Source organism: Amblyomma mixtum, chromosome 7, assembly GCF_055824585.1.
Source record: "Amblyomma mixtum isolate Tamu chromosome 7, ASM5582458v1, whole genome shotgun sequence".
NCBI lineage: Eukaryota > Metazoa > Arthropoda > Arachnida > Ixodida > Ixodidae > Amblyomma > Amblyomma mixtum.
The window spans coordinates 83,315,405-83,331,601 of NC_143018.1; the positions used below are offsets into that span (position 1 = coordinate 83,315,405).

At 51.3% G+C, this 16,197-nt stretch overlaps 1 protein-coding gene across 1 annotated transcript; it reads left to right on the top strand.

Annotated features, from left to right (window-relative positions):
* Positions 1–771: 771 nt before the first annotated feature.
* On the top strand, positions 772–15,534 carry LOC149336642 (E3 SUMO-protein ligase ZBED1-like). The gene is made up of 5 exons (XM_089553032.1): positions 772–2,355; positions 7,226–7,543; positions 8,080–8,316; positions 13,695–14,057; positions 14,759–15,534. The coding sequence occupies exons 1-5, from the start codon at positions 1,435–1,437 to the stop codon at positions 15,356–15,358; spliced, it is 2,439 nt and encodes an 812-aa protein (XP_089409158.1). The 5' UTR covers positions 772–1,434; the 3' UTR covers positions 15,359–15,534.
* The last annotated feature ends 663 nt before the right edge of the window (positions 15,535–16,197 follow it).

Here is a 16,197-nt window from a genome sequence, read left to right on the forward strand (position 1 = left end):
TGCCGTGATTGTGCCCCCCCCCCCCCCCCCCCCCCCCCCCCCCCCCAATCTTTTAAAGATTGTTGCATTCTTCGGTGATGCACAATCGCCACTGGGTACAACGTACTCCTCAGACGTCTCCACCACGGTTCCACCCCTGCTAGCCGAGGTGTCTGAAGACAAAAATACGACATACGCGTGTTTTCGTTTCATTTCTGCCTGGTTGTGCGTAAGAAAGAGCTGGCGAAACGATGTAGTACGTAGCGTCGACGCGCTGTGAATAAGTGGCTATCGGATGCCTGGCCCTGGAAAGGTGATAAGCCGGTCAGAATGCGGTGAAAAGATTATCAGAAACCGAACTAGCTCATTATTGCCTCATTAATTAACAAAAAAATAACGTCCGAGGTTCTGGCGCCAGGGAAGACGAGCGACAAAAATAAAACAAACTTGCAGCTGCCGCTACTTCGCGCTTCGTCGCCGGCTAGACACTCTGCCCTCGCAGCTGCGCGCAGCGAGCAGGCAGTCTGGCTGCTTGCCCATTTCCCGTGAGCTGAACGCCGCCGACATACGGTCTACCGAATCGAACAAGAAAGGAAACGCGAAGCAAGCGAACAAAAAGAACGCGTCCGCCGCCGGCGCTCGGTCGCTGTCGGAGCAAAATAAAAAGGTAAACAAAAGATACGAGGCGCGCCGCTGCTTCGAGAGAGAGAGAGACAAAACGCGGGGAAAGAATCGCGGAGGGCGTGGGAAGGTGAGAGGACTGGCGCTGCCCGGGCATTCCATTCCGTTCCATTCCACGTCAGCCGAGGGGAGAGTGGGGTGGAACGATCTTTTTTTTTTCTCTCTCTACGGCGCGCGCAAAGGCAGGCAAAGGCGCGGCGGCTGCTGCAAGCTCTCGCTGCGTCGTGACGTGGCCGGCGAGTCCACTGCGAGCGGCTCCGACATTGATTAGGAATGGCGGCTGGCTTGCGAACGCTGGGGGAATCGCGGACTGGCGGCAACATGGCGGCGATGGACGCTTCGTCTGCGAGAGTGCGCGTCGTCTGCTATTTGGCGGGAACGTACGTTCATGAGAGCAGATGAAGAATTCGCCTCCGCTTTGGAATGGAACGAGCAGTCGACAGCGAGCACAGAACCTTGGCGCGTGCTTCGTGAGACGGACTCGAAACGCCGCGCCTTTCGAATCAGAAATCTCGTGCCATCGACGATTTAGAACGTGAGAACGCGAACTGTCGTCGACAGTTAGTGCTTGACCACCTGGTTTGTCTTCAAACAGCACGATTAACCCGGGGCTCGGAAAAAAATCTGCGAGCTACAGGTCATCGTTCTGTTTGCGTCCAGTACGTCGTGACAACGAGCCACAGCATTGTGTGCCCGGAAGAAAGTGAAAGACCGTCATCTGCTAGTCGATCCTCTTTGAGTTTATCGTCTGGAAGGGACTGCAGGTGCTTCGAGATGGCCGACTTCTGCAGCGAAGACCCGCCTCCTCTCGTCGTCGACGTCCAAGATCGAGGGACAACTATGAACGTTTCTTCAGGCCTTCCGGTCGTCCACACCCCAATGGGAGACAGAGGGACAGGCCGGTGGGGGACAAGAGGTGCTCCCTTGGCGTCCTGGCGGAGGTTCTACATCACGACCGTCGAAGGGACCAAGCTCATAGGCACTTGCCTCTTGTGCAATGAGTACATACGAGCCACGGCCGGAGTTTCTTCCAACCTGCTTAGGCATCTCAAGAGGAAGCATCCAAGGGAGCTAGAGATCGCCTTGAAGCTCCAAGACGGCAAATTGCGCCGCAAGGCGCTGGGAAGTGGCCCTCCAATACAAGCCGTCATGGCATCCTCTAGTGTTGCAGACCTGCTCCCCAGGACTTCTGGCGCTGCGGCTTCTTTAACAATCCAGGGGCCCTACGAACGACCCGCCCTACAAATACCTCCTAGCAGTGCTTCCTCGGGGCCTGTCTTTGTCACCGCTACCCACGACAGCTCGCCGACGACGACGAACACCTACATTCTCTCCGACCTGCCCCAGGAGAACGAGCATTCGATGCAGCATCACCACAACATGCGCCTTCCGAGTTGGGGCATGGATTCTGCCTCTGTGACTGTCGTGCCTGGCTTTGTACAGAGCCAGCCGAACGAGACGGCCGTCCAGGCCTCTAGCAGCAAATACGCGGTTGTGTTAAGCAACGACTGCGCGTCCAGTTCGTCGGTGGGAAGTCCAGCGACGTCTTCGAGGGCGAGCCCGAACATGATTGGTGACTGTCGGGACTTCCGCGCCCGACGTAGGGAGATCGGGGACGCCGTGCTGGGGCTCGTCTGGCGTGACTTGGAACCCTTCGAGGTGGTGAACAGGCCTGGCTTCCAGCATCTTATGAAGGTGCGTTGTAAACTGCGTCGTTGTTTTTTGAGGAGAAACTATAGGCGCAGTGAAGTGTTAACTGCCTCACTTTGAGTAGCTGGAGCGAATAAGCATTACATGCATCGCTGGTACAAAGAAATTACTGGCGCGTAATGAAAAACCTAAAGCATTGTATCTAACCCCATTATCTACTTCCTGATTGCACAGTGACGCCTGAGAGGCTTTTGCACCGAGTTACGTTCAGCATGCCCGCCGTTCAGAGCAGTTGTGTCCACAGCGCTAACACTTAACTTCTCTAGAGCAATGCAACAGTAGTTGAGTGCTTTAAGTCCGAGGGGGGGGGGGGGGGGGGGGGGGGGGGGGGGGGGGGGGGGATGGTGGTGTATAGGGCTAAACTCTAGCTGTCAATTCTATCTTGAGGAAGGGTCGGGAGAGGTTCCCGCTCTCGGCTCGTAAGGAGCAAAAGTGCACCTCGGAGATGTAAGAGCGTTTTGTCCTAACAGGTTTCAGAATTCATATGGCTGGCACCTGACATCACGGGCGTCATAATGGATAACCACGCATAGCTTCGGCAGTGCAGGCCAGTGAAGAAACGCGCACTTGTTGCAATGCTCCTGGTTCGCCAGCATGACGGGTGCTGTGACATTGGTGCGAGCTGTGTACACAATTACAGCATTCCACTTGCAGCAGGGTGATCGCACTGTGCAGCAGTCCGTTTCCTTGAGAGAGACTCTGTACTGAACCCCCTCCCTATTTTTACTAGAAAAATAGGGGAGGGGGTTCAGTACAGAGTCTCTCTCAAGGAAACGGACTGTTGTATAGTGCCTCCCCTATTTTTACTAGAAAAATTCTAGAGGCCCGTGTACTGTGTGATGTCGGTGCACGTTAAAGAACCCCAGGCGGTCGAAATTTCCGGAGCCCTCCACTACGGCGTCTCTCATAGCCTTAGTCGCTTTGGGACGTTAAACCTCATAAACCAAACCAAACCCTAGTTTTACTAGAAAGAGACTTTAAGCTCTGTACAGTGTCTCCAGATTTTAATATGTGCTTATGCACTCATTTACTCGCCACGAATTCAAGTTATTGCCTTTAACCGCTTCAATATACATTACCAGGTAAACCATTTACTTACGGCGAATAAGCATCCAGTTATTATTTTCCTACCCTCCTTTCTGGTGTATTGTGCAGTAGCCGTGTATTCAGTACTAGATTCCAGAAATGCGCTGAACCAACCACACAGTTCATCCAGGCGTGTTCGTGGCGTTCTAATTTCGAACTGAAGGCTGTTAAGGTGCCGAAAACAGAGCAGAGAGGGATAAAAGAAAAAAGAAAAGGCAGGGATGTTGAACAAGCGAATCCCGTTTGACTACCGTGTGCATAGGCACCGGGATAACAGACTTCAAAGAGAAGAGATAAAAGTCTTCAGTGCCTGGCACTAATATTTTGTTATGTGTTTCTTGTCTGTTGTGTTAGGCTCAGTTTCTGTCTGCGCTGTTGCGATTAACTGCAAAATTTCAGCGCCCTTAGCACAGCTAGTTCCCTTTTCCTAGTGATCTTCTTCTCTTATAGACGTTCTACTGCATTCATGTAGCGCTGAAATCTCGCATAAGTAGTAATTGACGTGAAAGTTTCTTTGAAATGCGCCTAGCATAAAATCTATCTCACTCAATATAGTTTTTCACTCTCGACCACGTTCGGGCAAACGTCCAGCATTCTTTTTGGTTCGCTGTAATCGGATAGTGGCATGGCATCAAGTACGCGATAGCCTTAATCACCCGCGTCGCTCTGCACGATAGATAGCGCTGTAATGTGCAGCTCGCTTCCTGGCACTCAGATACTGGACGCGTTTATCTTGTCTATGGAATACATGTCGCCCAACCTTGAGCATTAATTGACGCCCTTAGCGAAACGTTGCGCAGATACTCTACTATCAGTCATGCGGCAAAACTGCCTCAAACGAAGTGCAGGTAGTCCGCGCACAAATACTGCGCACTTCAAAGAGACGAAAAGGTGCTACGAGGGGCGTTCAATAAAGATTTCCCCTGACTCACTTCCATTTATTGCAGGACGCTGAAACTGCGCATGTGTAATGTCTTAAGTCACTATAGGTCAGGTGCCAATGTGCAACTCTGAACTAATAACAGAGTTTATTTTAGAGGTGCTGAAGTGGTGTGAGGTGTGATAATGGATGCATGGGAATACAGAACAGTCATCAAGTTCCTGTGCTTGAAAGGCCGCATTCCAAGGGAGGCGTTCAATTAGATAAAAGAGGTTTCTGGGGATGATTCTCCATCATATGATGTAGTGAAGAACTGGTATCGTCCATTCAAATCTGGTTGGACTTCGGTGGAAACGGCTCCGATTGCAGGGCGACCCCTCTCCGCTATCGATGAACACAGCATCCAGCAAGTGGAGGCCGCAATTTTGGAAAACCGCCGCCTAACCGTTCGAGACCTAGCCCAAAATGTGAAGATTAGTGTGGGGTTCGTGGAAAAAATCATTCAGTACTATCTTCATATGCGTAAGGTATTCGCTCACTGGGTTCCCCGGCCGCTCACACCTTTCCAAAAGCAGGAACGAGTCGAATGCTCTCAGGCTCTTTTGACCACGTGCCGTGGAAGCCAGGAGGACTTTTTCAACCTACTGATTGCACAGCATTAAAGCTGGGTCCATCACTCTGATCCGGAGACTTAAGTCCAGTCGATGCAATGGAAGCACTTGGACACACAGCCTGCAAACAAGGCACGAGCCCAGCCCTCGCTGGCAAGGTCATGCTCACAGTCTTTTGAGACCAGCCCGGAGTAGTCTTGATGGACTTCCTAGAAAAGGGTGCCACGATTACTGGGGAATAGTATGCTTCACTGCTGCGGAAATCGCGGAAGGCCATCAAAAGCAACAGACTGGCATGCTCACCAAAGGTGTCCGCCTTCTGCAAGACAATGCCCCACTTCACAACTCACATGCTGCCCAGTAGAAGCATGCTGCAGTGGCTTTGAAATTCTACCACATCGCTCTTATTCTCCCGACCTCGTACCATCGGACTTCCACTCCTTTCCAACAATGAAATAATATTTGAAGGACAAGCATTTTCCAGATGATGAGACTCAGATTTCTGAAGTCACAACATGTACTTTTGCAGCAACCTGTCGACTTCTACATGCGAGGTGTTTGCAGTTGCATAAAAAGATGGGAGAAGTGTGTGTCCCTGGGTGGCACCTATGTAGAGAAGGACTAATAAATCTGCAAAGTTTCATTGCTCTCCATCCACAGGAAGTGGGTCAGGGGAAATCTTTAATGAACGCCCCTCGTATACTGCTCTTAATCACATAAAAATTATACGAATTGTTATTCAAAACTGCCATACTCTTCACCGTCCCGGGCCAAAATGATGAATGAAAAAATCAAACAATATGAGGAAAGGCAGTAATCGTCTCACTCTCAATAGACTCTTCAACCGCACGCTGATCGAAACAAAATTGGAGGGGACGCCTTCAATGTGTTGGTTGGTTTAGGTTGGTTTATGGGGTTTAACGTGCCGAAGCAACTCAGGCTATGAGGGCTCCGGAAATTTCGACCACCTGGGGTTCTTTAACGTGCACTGCCATCGCGCAGTACACGGGCCTCTAGAATTTCCCCTCCATCGAAATTCAACCGCCGCGGCCGGGATCGAACCCGCGTCTTTCGGGTCAGCAGCCAAGCACCGTAACCACTGAGCCACCGCGGCGTCTTAAACCTCGAATGTGTTAATGCCCATATATGCAGAATTGGCCATTCTTTACTCAATATTCATAGATCCCCCGGGAGTCCATATACCCTCCTGGCGCAGTGGTGCAGCGGTTAAGCGATGCGCCACTGCCCTGCGATGGCAGCTGTTCCCAGCAGTGGGCCTTGTGCGGCCCACGTTTCTCTTCCCGAGCAACCTGTCGCGACCAGTCGTTAATTTAACTGCAACCTGCCACGGTGGTCTGCCTGCTCACAATCCTGCGGGCTGGTCGTGATGACGCCACGAGGTTACCTAACCTAGTTTGCTTCTCTGGAGGTTTTTTCGCGGATTTTTCGCTCACAGCCAACGACGCCGACGACGGCGGATTTTCTGCGACATGAACTCCCTATCTCTATCGTGGCAAAATCGTTTTTTCTTTAGGAAAGTGAAGATATCACTGTCTCAAATACCGGTGGACTCGTCAACCGCCCCTTGGGGGAAGGGATGAAGCAGTGAGATAAAATTGTTGGTGACCAGCATATCAGGATGGTGATGATGATGATGAAAGACTTTATTGTTACAGAGAAGTATGACTGGACCGACTCCTAAGGGGCCGACCCTCACAAACTCTAGGTGGGGTCCCTACAGTACGAGACCCCAGTGGCATCGGCCGCTTCCCGGGCGCGCTCAACCAGGGCCTTTCGGGCCTGCAGGTCAGAGCAGCAGAGCAGGGTCGCCTCCCAGTCCCCCGGGTTTGGTTGGGGTGAGGGGGGATAGCAGGGTTGGAGGGGCAGGCCCACACCATGTGGTAGATGTCCGAAGACCTCCGCACAGTGCGGACAGCTGCCCGAGAAAGAAGGGTCGAAGTGTTTGAGAGCGGCCGGGCAGAGCAAAGTATTAGTATACAGGCGAAGGAGAAGCCGCTTCTCCGCCTTTGAGAGGCCTCTACACGGGCGGGGATAAAGGTCGTGGCCTAATTGGTGGAATAAAACAATGTCTTTGAAGGTGTAAGCTGGAGTGAATTCGAGTTCCTGATTGTCGGGGTCGGAGGGGAATGCCCGGTGGGAGAGCGTGCGGGCGGCGGCGTTAGCATATCATATGAGAGAAAGGGAGCAGTCATTATGACTGCAGTAGTCTTGTCCAGCATGCGCTGACCTTTTTTTTCTCGTTTATCAACCGACGCAGGTGACAGCTCCCGACTACGAGCTTCCTTCGGTGGAGGAGATGACAAGCGTGCTTCTCCCCCGGAGGGTCTCGGAGCTCCAGGAGTGCCTGTCCGCATCCATCGGCCGGGCGTCCGACTCCATCTCGGCCGTGGTGAACGTGTGGCTGGGCGACTCGGACGAGATGTACGCCAGCGCGGACGTGTCCTACGTGACGCGACGTTTCAGGACCGAGACCAGGACTATCGCCTTCAGGCGGGTGGCCGCCGACGAGGACGCCGTCGAGGCCATCCGCGGAGGTTTCGAAGCCGCCCTGCGCCGATGGAACATCGAGAACAAGGTGCGCAGTGCGCGGAGCGAACAGACCGAAAGTTTCCCACCCTTCAGCCTTCTTTCATAAAAAAAAAAATGAAGTGGTAGTTATGTTTCCACACAACCCCCTCCTAGCCGAGATGACCTTCCGCTACGCCCACAGAGCACAGATAACGCACTCTTATAGGCCTGCTAGGACGAGTAGCGAATGACAGTATCCTGTCCATGTCCCATCTTGAATGCATACCAACAAGCCCAGCTTTCCTTCCTGGTGAACTCTTTGCAATTAATATATGATGGATCAACGGTTGCTGTTTTTTTTTCCTTTATTTGTTCCTCAGACTGTGCCTAAGAGCAGGCCAAGGCTGAAGGCTAAGAGCTTGATGTGGCCTTGGCCCCTTGTACGAGTTCCTGCATCAGTGCGACCAGGCATAACAGAAATAACACTGCAATCAGGGATAACACTTCTGTCAGTAGTAGGGATGCAGTGTTATTCCCCAAGGGCTGTACCATGTGCCCTTTTTTAGTCCTTTCTGATTTAGAGTGTACCATTGGCTTCTTCAGCGCGTCGTCCGGATCCTGGTAGACAGTCCCGCCCGAACGGCCAAGACCTTCTCGTTTCCTGGCTGGACGGGCAGTTCCTTGGAGGACGAACGGCACGGCGGTGCGACGCTTCCGCGGGACTCGGCGGAGTTCGACCTCACCCACGAGCTGCTCGAGGACCTGGACGCGATGGAAAAGAACTGGTCCATAAACTCCAACTACCGACTCCACAGCGCAGTGAGGAGCGCGTTTGACGTGGTGAGAGCGCGTGCCTTGGGCGCCTGCACTGGTCGTACTTCTTTGCATGCTCGTTGCTTTGACCAATGCGCTGCAGGGTGGCCTAATCCGTTGCGTTGGCAGTTGGTCGAAAGATGGCGCTTGGCGCGACTCTCGTGGTTGATTTCTTCATACTTTTTTTTTAGAGCGGTAGCTCTACTTCCTGACCAAAGCTGCAAAAGCCGGGTCATCGGTGAAGCCTTGGCCTTGAATAAATGAATAAAAGAGGTTACGACATGACTGGGTTCCGAACCCGCGGCAGCGCGAACAGGTCAGTTTCGCTGGCCACTGCACGAGAGCTCTATGCTATCGCCGTAGCCGATCGGGCCACGTGTTTAAACTGCAGCACACTCTCGTGCTGTACATTGCACATCGTAGTCTCCATCAATTTCTATCTGTGCCGCGAACAGATCAGATCAGCTTAACCTGAGTCTAATATCGTCGCCAGACATGCCGATGACTCAGCAAAGCAAAACCATGGGGCTAAACACATGCTTTCGGACATCCGGTTCGTTTAACAATACAGATAAACGGGCGAGTTGGTGGTACATATTGAAAGGCAAACAGCGCAGAGACGAAGACCGCAGCAGAAGAAACACAGGACGAGCGCTTTTTTTTTTTTTTTTTTTTGGGGGGGGGGGGGGAGGGTGAACAGTTTATTGTATAATTTCGGTTAGCACTAATGAATTGTTTCAGCTAAGGCTTTCTCATCGAGCTTCATTTGAGCTCAGCCCAGTGCTGCTGGAGGAAGGCATTGACTGGCCTCTAGGCTTCCTCGAAATAGGGCAGCTCGGACTTCACGCGCTCATATTAGCTGGCCAGCTTGGGGAACTTGGCAGTGTTCACGAAGGCATTCTCTAAAGCGATGGCAAGGTTGGAGATGAGGCACAGGTCGGCGAGGGTGAGCTTGTCACCGATGGCGAATTTGCTATCACCGACGAGGTGCTCGGAGCCCTTGAGGACAGCGCTAGTCCTGTGTTTCTTCTTTAATAGTCCGTTTAACTACGTTAAAACCCTACCATTTTTCCCTTGTTCATATATTTTGTGAACTTGGCGATATGGTTACTATGTCATCTCCCCCTGTATATTATTGTACACTCAGCAGCATCAACTGATGTTAAACATAGCATCAGTAGTGTTACCAATGAAATTGTTATTACTCTATTCTACACGTAATTCCCGATATCAGGAACCCACAATCTCTTCTTGCTTTCTGAAGTGTGTGGCTAACTGTACCTTGTTGTAGTTAAACCGAAACTGCAGCTAATTTGCGCCTGATTTTGGTCAAATATAAAACCAAGAATTGCGTCTACACTAACACTGAGAACTACGCGACAGAATAACGCAATAATAACAATCTGCAATAAGGCCTCAACTAATAAGTTCTCTGCTTCTTCTTTCAAGGTCGCAATAGAAAGGTACTAAGAGTGATTTTGCAGAGAAGGCCATCAATAGATTGTGCACAAAAAGACACGACTGGAAGTATTTGGTATTATTGTATATTCACACAGGGTTGACGCACAAGCCAATGACCACAGAAGGAAACATGGTAAACTCTGGTCCGAGTCGTCCGTACTCTTATAATCGACGATGCCGTTGCGGTCGTTGACTCTGGGACCTTCGTCTATGACCTGATCGTTAATAATTGACTGGCTGTCCGTAATGATAGAACTCCACTCAGAAGCGCTTATGCACATGCACAACGCGGCTTCCAGTTTGCAGCGCTAAAGCACACGTGTCTCCTGCGCGAGCGTAAAAAAAAACACTTTGGATTCCCAGTATGCCGAACCCTGCGATCCATCTTTGATGTCGAATGCGGCGACCTGAACGCCGGAGCAAACAACGCTGATGAATAACGCGAGCATAGCAGAGAACTGAGCTATCTGTTAATAATTGAACACGCTGCAGAGGCGCAGAGGACGCTGGCGCAGGTTACAAAAATAAAAAAAGAATAATGCAAGAACTCTTACGAGTGCCCGGCTCGTAGCCAGTGAGCTGAAACGTTTATAACCTGGCAAATAGAGCCGTACATACACTCGGGATATGAATACATGCATGGGCAGACTAGCAACTAAGAGATCGGACAGCTGTGGGCGAAAGGCGCGTGGTCGTTCCTAGCCTGAGCAAAACAAACACGCTTTCAATACTACCGACCGCGCACCCGGGAAAAGATGGTGCTCCGTAAGCTCCTTATAGGAACACCTCCGGGGAAACTACGTATAAGTGCCGACTGTTTGTTGCCGGCACACGTGTCTTTCTCACGCGGCCTCTTGCACAGTCTCCTGTGCGTGCTTACGAAGGCGGTCGGTGATGTGCCGCATTTAGCGGCCGCGGACGAACCCGCGATCTTACTTTAACGGCCACCCTATACCCACAGGGAAGAAGAAAGGGAAAACGCTGTTTGTATCCGCGCCGTTTCAGAATCTTGAACTTGATTGTGATTTTTGAGAGGGACACCTTATTTTGGGATTTCCTTTTTCTTTTTGCAAAAAAATAAAAAAAATACGCGGAAGTTTTAATTGCGAAACCAAGACACTCAGCAAACTTGTGATTGTTCCGGAAATAATTTAACATCGTAGTTCAGCGCTGATGTTTGTTCCACCTTAACTTAGTGTCCATGTCTTCTAAGCTGTGTAGCGTGGTCAACTTACGCATGATGAAAATTCAGCACTTTGTAGAATCGCCTGCCAAGCGAACACCACTATCCTGTACTATTCGCATTGTGACCAATGCTGCCGGTGAGCTTATGGTGCGTTGATTGAGCCGTACACGTGGATTGTGTACAGGATGCGTCAAAGTTTTCCAGGCCAGAGAGTCTGGTTTTGAGCCATGCAGGGGGGCATTTACCCCCGAACCTCAGAATATCTTTAGGGGTTCAGAAGAGTGCCATTATCACCTTTAGGAACCTTTGTAGCTTTGTTGTCTTAAAGGTGTCGAAGCATCAAAATTTTCGGACTGTTATTAGCCTAACGATAGTTTCGACGTCACGAGTGCGAGATCACGTGTGGCATGCAACAACTGCGATATGACCGCTGCTTAGTCGCTTTAATTCATTCAAACTCCCAAGCTAAATTGCTCCAGAAGCCGGAATGGCTGCAAGTGAACTAAGCGCTGCTTCTTTGGAGTTTTTGTATGGCCCACGTGATCTGCTGCTCACTTGTGACATCGCAACCCTCTTCTGACTGCTGAAACCGAAACTGCATGGAAGAATATACTTATTTATAGGTTAGGCATTGAACGCAGACGAATTTAACGTGGCGATCCATGTCCACTGGTATCTTACGCATAATTCGAAAGCAAAAATACAAGTCGAAAACTTTGGTTTGTCCGCCTCTTTAAGGTCTATTATATTTTTCTGAAAAGCAGACGCTGTGGCCTGGGAAGTCTTGATGCACGCTATACTTGTCGCGCGTCGCTGTTCGCGCTGCTTGACGCACCACACTCATAACAGAGAGTTCTGGCACAGCCGTGTGGTCAGTGCACTGAAGCCTTTGGCGATCCGCTCACGGGGGGGAGCCAACTGCGTAGCAGCAGGCCCACGTCACTCTCGGCCCTTCGACGCAACGGATTGGTAACGGCAAGGCTTTAGTGTATTCACAGTAGGGGCATACTCCTTGCGCTAATTCTATCTCCGACATGTTTGCCCGTGACATCCCATGACTGTAGCATCCCAAGATAGGCTTTTTGAAAAATTTGTCCTGGTATTTGTACCTTAGCGCTTGATTGCGGGTTACGCGTTCACCTTAATCATACTCGCCACTGTACCGTGATCAACACTACTTAGGTGTGCGGCACAATAGCATGCCGTCATATCGATACAAACGCGTTGACCAAACAGTGTCTTAACAGGTGTGGGTTACCAAAGTAACTATACTGATGTGGTTGTGCGGAGCAAAGTCGCTTCTTGCCGACCAGTTCCAACGCTGATCAGGGCATGCGTTTTGACCAGGACAGGACCAGTCTAAGCCAGGACCAGTAAGAGACCAGTCTAAATAGATATATTTATCTGAAGAGTGCTAAGTCGTTCTGGTCGTTTGCTTGGTGGATGTGAATAGAAGAGGTAAACGGAGTTGGGAACATTACAGGTCTTTTCCAACTCTGTTCTGAACCCTGCGCTCAAGGCGCTGCTACTGTCTCATTTTGGGGTGTTATTGGTAGCATGCAGACGTTTGTCGTCCCAAAGCTGCACATGGGTTATGAGAAACGCTGTAGGGCATGGCTGCTTATTAATTTTGACCAACTGGAGATCTTTAAGCGCTTTTACGTCGCCAACACACGGGGCTTTTTGCATTTAGTTTCCATCTAAATGCAGGCAGGGGTTCGATACCCTGATTTTGACAGTTAAGCAACCGAATCCCATGGCCGCTAAGCCACTGCGGCAGGTTTTCTGACGTTTTAATGCGAAAGCAGTGCATGGCTCATCGACACGAAAACCCGTCGGCGCCCAAAAGATGGCGGCGTTACGAAACTCATGATTGGCCTAAACGGTGTGACGTCATCAAAGGCGGCAATACCATCGTCATCATCAGCCTGACTACACCCACTGCAGGGCAAAGGCCTCTCCCATGTCTCTCCAATTAACCCTGTCCTTCACCAGTTGCGGCCACTGTATCCCCGCAAACTTCTTAATCTCATCCGCCCACCTAACTTTCTGCCGCCCCCTGCTACGCTTGCCGTCTCTTGGAATCCCCTCCGTTACCCTTACCAGAAATACCAGTACCAGTAATACCAGTACAAGTACATACAGCCGCAGCAACTAGAAAGCTTGGTTGGTTGGTTGTTTTATGGTGTTCAACGTCCCAAAGCGACTCAGGCTACGAGGGACGCCGTAGTGAAGGGCTCCGGAAATTTCGACCACCTGGGGTTTTGTAACGTGCACTGAAATCGCACAGTACACGGGCCTCTACAATTTCACCTGCATCGAAATTCGACCTCCGCGGCCGGGATCGAACCCGCGTCTTTCGTGTCAGCAGCCGAGCGCCATAACCACTGAGCCACGGCGGCGGCAGCAACTAGAAAAAAGTAGAATAGAATTGGAATAAAGTTTTAATTATAGTATGATGGAATTGGAATAGAATTGGAATAGAATTGGAATGGAATGTTATTGGTACTTAAGTTCCTCAAGCGCCTCCGGCAATTTTGTTTGGTTTGGTTTGGTTTGGTTTTTTGGGGTTTAACGTCCCAATGCGACTCAGGCTATGAGGGCCGCCGTCGAGAATGGCTCCGGAAATTTCGACCACCTCGGGTTCTTTAACGTGCACTGACATCGCACAGTACACGGGCCTCTACAATTCCTCCTCCAATTTTTTGTTTGTATGTTTGATGAGTATTTCTTCTGGTTTTTACTGTGTGCTGTCCAGGATCAGGACGTGCTGAGCCTGGTGGCCAGGTGCAGTCGAGTGGTGGCGGGCATCAAGAGGAGCGCCCAGGACGCGGCGACCATCGCGGGCGCCACGGGCGTCTCCTTCCCGTTCCCGTCCAGCTACTCCGAGGAGTGGACCTCGCAGCTGGAGTGCCTGCGCGAGCTGTGCGCGGTGTTCACCCAGCACTCGGACCTGCAGGAGCGCATCTACGCCTGCAAGGAGGTCGGACTCACGGCGGCCGACGTCACCCTGCTGCAGGACCTGCTGGAAGTGCTGGCGCCCCTGGAAGAGGCCACCAACGCGCTGCGCCAGCCGCAAGAGACCGTGGGGCTCGTGTTGCCAGCGCTGAGAAACCTGCAGGTAGCTGATAGCGTCCACCCCCCACTCTTTCCTCTTGCTTGGGAAGAATCTACCGATTTATTTCCGCCGCTGAGTCCGGCTTTTCAAAGATGTATAGCCAGGCCTAACAGGAGGCGTTAGCTCGCACGCGACTCCGATTTTCCATTATAACTCGTGGGCGTCACGAAAACCGTTGCATTTGCAGGGAACTGCTAGATGCACATCTTTAGATCAGATTGGTCCTCCTTTAAGAAAAACGTTATGATCTGGCGGCTAACAATACCAGATATATATATATTTGTTTGCGCGCATAAGCTTTTCGTCAAACATTTCCAAGATTTACAGACTGGAAAATTTCAAAGCTATCTTTTTACATATTTGAATGACCGCAACAAAAGCGTTCCGTAAATTGCCTCGTTTTCTTTAACTTTCGAAAAAATTTTGTCGTTTGCTTCAGCTCTGCTTTTCTTCCGGCACAACGAGACAGTATCGAAGACAATGGCCAGTCCTGTCCACAGTAAACGGTCTTAATAGGCGTCGCTGCTTAGGAACTAGCTAGAAACCATGACGTGGAAAAACGGAAGAATTGATAAGTAATCGGTGAGTGGAGGTATTATAGGTGAGGGTTACAGTGAACGCAGCTTGCAACGTCGCACTACCACCAAAGACCAACGCTCACAGTGAACAAACCTCGTCTTCTCTCCATATCTTGCATTCGACAGGTCAGCCTCACACGCGCCGTGGCCCGAGACAGCTTCCAGCTGAAAACGATGGCCGAGAACTTCCTGCGCAGCATAGACACGCACTTCGCCCAGTCCTGGCACGACCCGGTGCTCCTGGCCGGTGCTCTCCTGGACCCTCGCTTCAAGATCGCCTGGTGCGACGAACAGACGGCGTGCAGGATGAAGGAGGCCATCGAGAAGCAGCGGGCCGCGCTCAACCTCGACCCTCCCTCGACGCCCGCGGTACAGCGCGACCCCGAGGCCAACAAGGGCCAGAAGTTGTTCAAAAACATCCGCAACGTGGACAGTTCCACGACCCAGCAGCCGGGACCCACGACCCCTCTGGGTCAGGAACTGTCCCTGTACCTGACCGAGGACACGACGGAAGACAACGTCACTCCGCTGGGCTACTGGAGGGCCAACCAGCTCCGCTTCCCGCTGCTGGCCAAGCTGGCAATGTCGGTGTTCGCAGTGGGTGGTACGCCGACCACGGTAGAGGACGTGGCGTCCGTGACCGCTGCCATACAAGCAGCACGCAGGCATCGGTTCAGCGACGAACAGCTGGAACAAGTACTGCTGCTTCGAAGAAACCTGACGTAACCAGCCGTGGGTGCTGGTTGTCAAATCCTAACGCGGTTTGCGCCGTCCAAGACTGCTGTGATATTGCGGTGAAACGGCCTCGTGGACAGTGAGAGCCAGAACTTAAAGCTTATTCACGTGGTGTTAAATTGCCGCTTAGTGCGATACGTTTAAAAATGATAAAAATGTGCCTGTGCTTCGAGTTTCGTGGTTTGTGCTGTCGGGGACAAAAGTAACTGATCCTCCCTCCCTCTTCCCCCAAGTTCCGAACCTTGCCGCTTTGCATGAGGGCGCCACCTGACGTTACACTCCTGTTTGTCGGTGGCGCCCTCATGCAGTGCGGCACGGTTCGGAACTAGGGGGGGGGGGATAGTTACGTTTGTCCCTGGTGGTACGTCGGCATCTCTTTATGTGAAACTGACGCTCTTAAATGCGTAGATGTGGCATGTTCGAGAAACGGAGCCAGGGGTTCCATTTTACTTTAATCCAATAACCTGTATAGTCTCGCATCACCCTGGCCATTGGGAGCCTTACGAGCTGCCATCGCGTCCCATGGTACGGGGCGGGGCGGGTCTACGTACGCAATGCATTGCTATAAATGAAAAGAAAATATGCAGGTCATCCCAGTTTGTTTACTAAACTTCGCGCTACCAGAGGGTGGCGTGGAGAAGCTGTGAGTTTCCGACGATATCAGCGCTTACTACGCGGTGGTTCAAGTGGGCGAACTTTCGAACGATTCTAGTCTAATGGTGCTACTCCTGGTATATGTTACCGCGAGGTGACAGAGTGGAGTAAAGCGGACGCATTTTCTTGTACCCTAGCACGGAGCGAGCCACGTACTTCAAATGGGGCGGGACCGC

Coding starts and splice junctions, on each gene's coding strand:
- LOC149336642 (XM_089553032.1), top strand. CDS start 1,435: ATGGCCGACTTCTGCAGCGAAGACCCGCCTCCTCTCGTCGTCGACGTC. Junction 2,356..7,225: donor GCTTCCAGCATCTTATGAAG/GTGCGTTGTAAA, acceptor CAACCGACGCAG/GTGACAGCTCCCGACTACGA. Junction 8,317..13,694: donor TGAGGAGCGCGTTTGACGTG/GTGAGAGCGCGT, acceptor TGTGCTGTCCAG/GATCAGGACGTGCTGAGCCT.